This window comes from Petaurus breviceps, unplaced genomic scaffold, assembly GCF_028583685.1.
Source record: "Petaurus breviceps papuanus isolate PSGF00001 unplaced genomic scaffold, PetGlider_PUasm1.0 178, whole genome shotgun sequence".
In the NCBI taxonomy this organism is placed as follows: Eukaryota; Metazoa; Chordata; class Mammalia; order Diprotodontia; family Petauridae; genus Petaurus; species Petaurus breviceps.
The window spans coordinates 14,298,030-14,307,750 of NW_027185777.1; the positions used below are offsets into that span (position 1 = coordinate 14,298,030).

At 36.0% G+C, this 9,721-nt stretch overlaps 1 protein-coding gene across 1 annotated transcript in view; it reads left to right on the forward strand.

The window, feature by feature from the left end:
- The window catches only part of SPAG6 (sperm associated antigen 6), a 79,739-nt gene that overhangs the window by 53,645 nt on the left and 16,373 nt on the right, over positions 1-9,721 (forward strand). Inside the window, exons 8-9 of the mRNA XM_069086293.1 lie at positions 116-268; positions 2,885-3,076. Of these exons, the coding sequence (XP_068942394.1) occupies positions 116-268; positions 2,885-3,076 (345 nt within the window). The remainder of the gene's footprint in view (positions 1-115; positions 269-2,884; positions 3,077-9,721) is intronic.

The following is a 9,721-nucleotide window of genomic DNA, read 5'->3' on the forward strand; positions in this document are numbered from 1 at the left end:
GCATGCTTTTTTGGATCCTAAATAACAAATGATTGGGGTACCATAAGAATGAATCTAGATAAACTGATCGTGCTCCCTTCTGCCTGAACTTTCTAGACTGGTCCTTTTCTTGCAGCTTTCCCAACTAATAGTTAATGCAGGAGGAGTTGCTGCTGTGATTGATTGTATTGGTTCCTGCAGAGGAAATATAAGACTTCCTGGCATCATGATGCTTGGCTATGTAGCTGCACATTCTGAGAACCTTGCCATGGCAGTGATCATCTCCAAGGTTAGTTTTTCATATTTCCCTATTATCATTAAAATGAGATCCCAAGAAAGATCTATAGACTAATATTGCTCTTCATAGCATAAAATATGTAAAATGGTATATTGGGTAACCAGGATAAAAGAATGCCTGGACATACATCTTTTATTAGCCATATATTCAGATAACTTTCTTAATGCAGTGGGCCAAGGTAAGGCTTTCATTTCAATTAGTTTAAATAAAGTGTTTCCTTAGTTACAATAAAATGTCCATTCATTTGAACAATTTTTACTAACTGTAAATATCAAGTATATTTGAAAGCCTTTGCTTTTAGTATTTTGCCTTGTATGGATTCACTAATGAGCTCCTGAAATGACCAGGGAACTTTTAAAATGGGCTTGTAAAAATGCAATTAGTACATTTTTCTACATTAACAACTTACACTATCGTGTTCAAAGCTAAAATCACTATTATTTTTCAAGTTTTGGAATTTCCTACCTTGGTCAGGAGTGGGGGAAGGGGATGGCAAAAGAATGCATTCAGGTAACCTTCATTTGTCTTTCCTTCTCCGCCTGCAAATAAATTGACTCTATGGAAGGAAGGCAGTAGGGAAAGTAAAGTATATAGACCTATTTTTGTTCTTTCAGCTTTGTTTTTGTGTGTGTGTGTGTGTGTGTGTTGTCTAGATTCACTGTTGTTACTACTGACCTTTTAAAGGAAGAAAATGTTAGTCAAATAGTCATGGCAGCTATGAGGACCCCTAAGGTGTGGGCTTCTTATCAGCGTAGAAAACCTGCTTCTCTGCTTGAACAGAAATGTGGATTTTTCAATCCCTTGCTAATCCTCAGAACATTCTCTGTATCCACCATCTATCCTCATCTGCTATCTAGTTCATGATTCCCTTTTGCTCCATTTCCTTTTTTGCCCATTTCTTCCCTATCTTTTTATGACTCCTATTAATTACATTTAAAAAAAAACCCACATTTTGCCCTCCTGTTCCATTTCCCAGAGATGGACCTGAAAGATGTCATGTGAAGTTGAGAAAGTTAGTTTAAGCCTCTGGTCATAGTGATGTCTCTGCTGATGGTGGTAGTGATGGTGGTGGGGATTATGTCTGGGCCAATAGGATTAATGTTTCATGGCTTTGCCTGTTTCCTAGGTAACCAGAAGGAATAAACATAGGAAGAGTGGGAAAGGGGAAGATTGCCTTTGACCTGTACTTTTTCCTTCTCAGACTTACAAGGTGACCTTACCCTTTTCTAGCCTATGTCTAGGTTGGTCTGAGAGCAAACCAACCACAGTAACAAAGAATGCTATGGTTACCACTGTGTCTCTCCTATCACCTTCTCAGTGATATGAACTGATAATAGCAACATCTCACATTTTTGTCTTGTTTTTACAGTTTCCAAAGCACTTTTCAGATACACACGTGCGTGCACACACACACACACACACACAAATGAATGTATCTTGTTTAAAATTCACTACAATCCTGTAAGATGGTCAGAGCAACAAAACCTAGAGGATTCGGAGTGGATTATGAGAATTGCTGGCTTTCTTCCCTCTTGTTTCTTTATAACACCCTCAACTAACCCCTGAAATGTGGACACCCTGGGTAGAGATCTCACTCTGAGGACGAGTGTGACCTTTTATACTGGAAACCATATCTTTAATTTTTAGAAAAGAAACCAATTAAATGGTTTGGCAGGGTTTTTTTTTTTTTAAAGTAAATTAATTCCAATGGGCAAGCTAAAGGGCTAGGACCAAAAGGAATAGAAAATGATTCCACTTCTACTCCAGTAGCATGAGTGTCTAAGGATGGGTTCCTGTGATAATATATTTAAGATGATCATAATTACAGCTATGAAAATAAGAAAATAAGATTCATGTAAATCCTAGTAGGACAATTTGTGTCTTCTTCAGGAGTGTAAACTAATGAATATATTGAGTCTCTCAGCTTTCTGTTATGAATAGAAAGATTAATTGATGGTTCAAAGTAAAACATTTAACCACACATATGTACAGCAATTATTTATGTTTTAAGAGTTAACACAACAGTTTGAATACTACAAAAATTACATTAAAAATTGATCCTATTCATGGAATTTTTTTATTGAAAAGTAAACCTTGTTATGAACAATTTAGATTACCTTATAGGAATCCAGCTAACATGGTCAGCTACATCATCAATCCAGAAAATAGCCACCCTTAAATTTATTTTATTTTGTGAAAAATGACAACTTATTTAAATTAAAGATAATACAGTGGTTATTTAAAATAAAGGAAAGCTAGAGCTTGCAAAATCCTAAATATTTTCAGGCTTTGTCACCCTGAAAGCTTTTCATTTCATCAACATTCTGGTCTGTGGTGCCTGTTGTTTGATTAAATGAATGCTGATTTGAAGAATCTCGCCGAGTTATTCTCCATTTAGTTGGATTGTTACAGATAATTAAAGTGAATTAGTTCTAGTCATTTTATTGACTCCAAAAATGACAGCCCCTGTGATATGCTCATCTACTGAGCCGTTTAGTGGGAAAAGGATCAAGATTAAAATGATTTCTTCTAATGTTTCGGAGCCAAAGAAGGCTCTTTAATCCTGCTCGAGATTCATAACACTTGCTCTTTTGATCCACACGGCAGGGAGTGCCCCAGTTGGCAGTCTGCTTGTCAGAAGAATCAGAAGATCATATTAAGGCGGCTGCTGCTTGGGCCTTAGGACAGATTGGAAGACACACTCCTGAGCATGCACGTGCTGTGGCTGTGACAAATGCCTTGCCGATTTTACTTTCTCTCTACATGTCACCAGACAGTTCAGAAGATCTTCAAATAAAAGTAAGCATGGTCAATTCATCTCGCGGTTGCTTAACTATTTGTGATTATGGTTGGGGGAGGATTTGTTAACTTCAGTTGCTTAGAAATATTTAATTTTTAACTCTTGATAATTTTGATATGAATGCTATGTATAATTAATGAATAGTTACTATCTGGTTTGCATAATTGAGTATAATTGAAAACTAAAAGTTAAATTGACATGATTTTAGAAATATTATTAACTGGTCAGATGAAGAAATTCTGAAGTTTGTCCAAAGAAGGATAGGGACTGGCTATTTTGCATATTGCCAGGAAAGTAAAAATGATTCACAATGTTATATTAACTTTTAAAATTATATGTAATCTTGTCTTTATCTGAATTATTGTATGACATTATATTCCAAAAATACCGTTGGTCTGGAACAAATCTGCTAAATTCATTAGAAATACAAAATATTGATAACATTGTTAAAAATAACAGTGTTAAAAATCAGGAATTCACTTAATACTCTTGGTTCACATTTAAATTTTCTAATGTAAACTAAGACACTGTTCATCTTGTGTTTATATGAAAGGTCTTACTTTGATGATACTTCCTCTTTGAAACTCAATGTACACGGTAAACATATGAGCAGCCATTACTCTTATAATATTTCCTAATGTCCCAGAACACCACAATAGACCTACTGTGTTTTTTAAAAAATTATCAATGTGGAACTAAAATGAAAGGGACCTAATAAATATGTTATATAAAGCTTGATAGAAAGAACAAAACTTTAGTATGTTCTATAGGCCAAAAGATTTGTGCTCTGTTGGCCTAGTGAAAGAAGGTAGGCTTAGGGCTCCTTTGTTGAAAATCCATTGTTTTCTGAGTTTAAAAGTAAAAATAAGAAAAAAAAAACATAGTGGGAAAATTCAATGCATATACAACTCAGTTTACATGTTAGATATATTCCTGAAAAATCACTTGCTGCATTGTATATTATTTTCTTATTAACTTGCATTATAAAATAAACGCATTCAGTGCTCTAGAAAGTTTTGTCCATAAAATGTAATCAATCACAGTTAAAAATACAGTAATCATTGCACACATTTAACCTATATCAGATTGCTTACTCTCTCAGAAAGGGGAGAAGGGAGGAGAGAGGGAGGGATAGAATGTGGAACCCCAAACTTAAAAAAAAATAAATGTTAAAAATTACTTTTATATATAATTGGTTGGGGGGGAGGGGAAGAAATATATATATTTTAAAAATACAGCAAACCTACGTTGATTATCTATTTTAAAAGCAAATTGTAATATTCTACTAAAATATCACTAAAATTAAAATTTGTCATAATGGGAACGTGAAATGGTAAAACTTGGTTTTTTTATTCATTTTAATAGTTTAAAAGTTCCCTATTGAATAGACCATCTACTCAATGTTCAGTAAATATTTATTAGAAACCTAATATGTGTAAGGACTATTTTAAATAAGGAGACATTTTAAAAAATGATGTGGTCGCTACCTTAGATTCCACTAATAGGCACTGAAATCATCTTGACCAGCTAGAATGTTGGACTGAGTCTGCTAAAATGAAATTTAATAGGAAAAAATATAAAACTTTAATATGGTTTCAAAAATCAATTTTTAAAGTATAAGACATGTATAGAAAGCTATTCTGAAATAAATCTCTTGGTTTTAGTGGACTGCAAGCCCAATGTGTCGACAGTGTAACATGGCAATTAAAACAAAAAAACAACAACAAAAAAACCTTATCAACTAAGGTAGTTAATATGGCATATTAAAAGAAGGATGATATTTAGAACTAGGAGAATAATCATTTTACCATTCTCTGCCCTGCTCAGACCACACATGGTGTATTATATTTGGGGGGGGGCATGTATTATATTATATTGTATTCTTTGTATTATGTATTATATTTCTTTTTTTTTCTCCTTTTTGGAGGGGGGAGCAATTGGAGTTAAGTGACTTGCCCAAGGTCACATGGTTCATAAGTGTTAAGTGTCTGAGGCTGAATTTAACCCAGATCCTCCTGATTCCAGGGCCAGTGCTCTATTTGCTCACCCCCTGGCTGTCCCCACTACATCTCTTTTTAAGGAGACTGATAAGCAAGTGAGAATCCAGAAGAAGGCAGTGATGATGGTGAAGGTTCTTGAGACCGTGATATATGAGGAGTGATTATCCAGGAGAGGAGAAAGCCAGAGGAGATATTATAGCTATCTTTTGGGTACCTGAAGGACTGTCATATGTTTTGTGTCTGCTTGGCCTCAGAGGGCAGAACTAGGGAGGATGAGTGAAGTGGAAGAGTTTGACTTGATGGAGAGACAAACTTCATAACCAAAAGCACTCTCCTTAAATGGAACAGTTGCCATTGGAAGGGGAGAGACCCCTTATGGAATGTTTTCCCATAAAAGCTGGGTGAACAACTCTGGGATTTTGTGATTTGGTGAAATATTCTGATCTCTCTCATTGGACAGAGTCAAGGCCTAGGGATGTTAAATGGCTTGTCCACTTCACACATCTAGTTATCTAATTTTCCTGACTCCGAATCCAGGGTTCTTTGTAGTATTCCAAGAATGGGCAGAACTGAAATGTTTTCTTCCCTTCTCCAATCCATTTCCCACTTAGCTGCCAAAATAATTGGCATAAAGTACACGTCACATTTCTGCTAACAAAATCTGGCATTTAATGTCCTCTCCCATCTCCCCATTCTGACCCTAGTCTACTTTTCTAGTCTTATTTCTCTTATAATTCTTTCTCTCTTACTCTTATCTCTCTCTCCCCATCCCTCTCCTTCTCCCTCTCTCTGTCTTTGTCTCTGTATCTGTATCTCTTTATCTCTCTATCCCCCCCCATTTAAAAATCATCTTCATCTCAGAATAAACAATTCACCTTCCCTGAATTGAACCCTTCCTTGTAACAAAGGAAAACAGAAATGTCTCAGTGTCTGAAATATTCTTTCTGGAAGGCCCCCCATTGCCCTGTGGAGAGGAGGCGGCATGTTTCATTATTTGTTCTCTGGGACCTTTATTTCCCATCTCTGTCTCTTTGATGTAATCCACATCCCAGGCACACTATCACTTCTTTGCTTCTTGAACCCCCCAATCCATTTCCCATCTCATTGTATTCAGGCAGGTCATTTCCTCTCTCCCCGCCCCCCTGCCCCTCCAGCCTAGAATGCACTTTCTCCTTGGTTTTCTCTCTCAGAATACTCAGTTTGCTTCATGATGCTGGTGCCAAATCTTTTCTTCCTGCTAAAACATCCTCAAATTAGATTTTCTCAAATGAGATTATATTCATTTAGCTACGATACCTGTTGTAGCCCCCAGCAGAATGTAAGCTCTTTGAGGGAAAAAACCAGGGGGCTAGACCTCTCCTTGGCTTTGCCTTGCATCTCTAGCACCAAGCGCAGCTCTTGGTACATACCAGGCCCTTAACAAATACCTGCTAAAAAGAATTGACTTACATTGGGATTTTTTTTTTACATCTTTTCACTTATTTTGTTTCAGAAATGAAATGATGACAAGTATGGCGGAAGGGGAGGTAGGAAGATGAAGATAGATGCTCAAACTTAGGAGATGATAGTACCTTTGGTTTATATCTTTCAAAACCCTTATATACAAACCACCAAGATAGCACTATACTACACATTAAATTGTACACAAAAGGGGCATCTTCATCAGTCATTAATCCTGCCAATAGTCTTCCTAAGGCAACGAACTCAGTCAAATATTTTTGTTATATCGCTGACTTGGCTTTTTTTTTAAATGGCCCTTGGGCTTAATCAGGAGGTTTTTTTTTAAGACATTAAAATGCCCACTCAAGTCTGTTTGATTTGACATCAGCTTACCCTGGAAAATTGTTATCTAGGAGAGTTGTGAACTGTCTAACTGTGCTCCTCATTTGCTCATCTTTGGCAGGTTTCAAATTATAAGGCCAAGCTGAGGTTCATTTTGTTCCCAAGGCATGTCAACTTCTGTAACCATTTTCTAATTGATTTTGATCCTGGAAGAATTATCAGGCAGCATCTTAGAATTTGTGTGTTTTCAAGCAGTCTTACTCTTGGTCTTGTGTCTATTTCACACCAAATAGCCTGGATGCTAACTTACTGTCTGTTAGCCACAAACTTCATCTGTGATGTAAGAGCTACATCACTGGAAACATTTGGATAGCTATAATTTTTTTTAAAATTTTTAATCTGGATTTTGAGTATCACAGTCCCATTTGGGTAACATCAATTCTTTCAGGTTACCAGTTCAGTTATAAATTTATTTCTGAGATATTTTTTTGGTCTGCTAATAAACTGTTAGTTTTAAGGATTTTCCTCCTTGTTTTGGTGGCCAAAGCACGCCTCACTTAGGCTAGGTTGACCTCAGAGCCAATAGAAAATTTCTGATGGAAACATTTTTTCTATTTTCAAGTATCTCACATGGAATTAATGAAAACAGCAATTAATAACTTTGTTATTCCCACCCTTCCTGTAATGAAAAAAAAATCTCACCAAAGCCAAAAACATCTGAAGTGGTAACAAGTGCTAATTAAATGTTGATAATTTAATGTTGATCATTTATACTTGTTGAAGTTATTAATTGCTGCTCTTATAATGTAGGTTGCTTAAAAGTAAAAACAGGGCTTCTAAATATATAGCCTGTGCTTATTCTAAGTTTTGACAGAAAAGGCTCAGTGTTCTTTTCACTACAGCAATTTGTTATTGCAACAGAAGGTATCCTTTGATACAGGTGTTAGAAGAATGTAGCATAATGACTGAATCCATAATTCTGCTATGAAATTTAAGCATTTTATTTTACTTAGTACTACTAATTGCCTCAAACAATGGAAAATACCTTACTTAAGATCTATAAGTGACTCAATTTTACAACAGGAATGAACTAAAATAATAAATTGATTCCTCGATTTTTTCTGATGCCTACATTAAATGGGAGTGTGTTGGTGGTGGTGATTTTTGTCGAGATTCATGTAAATATCTCTAGAGATATTTCCCTAATATATTAACTTCCAAAAGAGACAAAAAAGCCTTTCCAAACACCCACATGGATGCTTGATGTCTTATAGATAAAACTTCTGACTAAAAGATTGACATTTCCCTCAGTGTCATCAAAATCCTTATTGGGAGACCTTCTGTGTGCTGGCACAGGTACTGATGAATGGATAGGGACTACATTTAGGCATGGACAGCAGACAAACTAAGCCACTAGGCAATATGGAATATGAATGTAGATTATTCCTGCTGAGTATGGTTTTGGTTCCTCTAGTCTTGATTTCTTAGCTCTGGTTCCTTGTGTTCCTAATTTTCTGGATTCCCCTTATGTAGGGTATTCTGACTTTGCCCTTTGCTTTTCCTCTGAATATATCCCCAGACCATCAGAAAGACATCCTAACATGATTGACTGGTGCTCTTCTGCTTACTCTGCTGCCCAGATCATGGCTCTGTTCACACTAGTCTGCAACACCAGGGTTGACTACTTAATAATATCACCAACCTTACTCTATGATAATGACAGTGAATTATACGTGATGGAGTAAAACGTGATCTTTGATTTATAATCAGGCATAATTTCAATTAGGTGGTGCAGTGGATAGAGCAGTGAGCCTGGAGTTAGAAAAATCTTGGTTCAAATCTGGTCTCAGACACTTACTAGCTGTGTGACTATGGGCAAATCATTTGACCTCTGCTCACCTGTAAAATGGGGATGATGATAGCACCTACCTCCCAGAGTTGTTGTGAAGATCAAATCTAATCAAATGATTAGACCAGGAAATTGATCTCACTTTCACATTCCAGGAATATAAGACATGAATTCTTGTCAAGATATCATTGATTGCTTACTGTCTATGTTTTGCTTTATTCCTCAACAGAGTAAAAAAGTTATTAAAAATATTCTCCAAAAGTGCAAAAAGGACTAGCATAGTGCTTGTTTCCTTCCCTCCTCAGATTAATAGTTACATTAGGTTTTTCTTTTTTAATCTTTTATGATTTCTAAGATGTTTAAGTTTTCTCATGATGGTGTGACTACTTGTTTTGGCATTGTTGATTTCATATCAATGCAAATTTTATCATTATTGAAGGAAAATGGAACTACATTTTATGACTAAGATCTTATTGAATATAGAATTGGGTAGTAGTACATGAGGACAAATAAAAAAAATTGGTGCTTAACTCTTCCAATCCTCTGGAAAAAAGTTAATCAATATCATTTTCTTTATCCCATCTAGCTTCTCAAAATTCAAATCTGTTTTCTAAGCTGTTGACTCTTTTTTTTATAATTCTCTTGCATCACTCTCATTTCTTTTCCCATTTTTCTTCTACTTCACTTATATCATTTTTAAGCTCCTTTTTTAGCTCTTCCATGAGTTCTTTCTGGGCTTGAGACCACTTCCCATTTTTCTTTGGGGTTTTGCCCATAGGTATTTTGACACTGTTGACTTCTTCTGAATTTGTGTCTTGGTCTTCCCTGTTGCCATAACAACTATTCTATGGTCAGATTCTTTCATTGTTGGTTTTTGCTCATCTTTTTGTTTGTTTGTTTTGGTCTTTTCCCTTTCTGCACCTGGGGTGGAAGGGGCACTGTCTCAGCTTCTTGTGCCAGTGACTGTAGGCCCTGACTGTTGTTGCCCTGAGGCCCCTGGGGGACCCTAATAT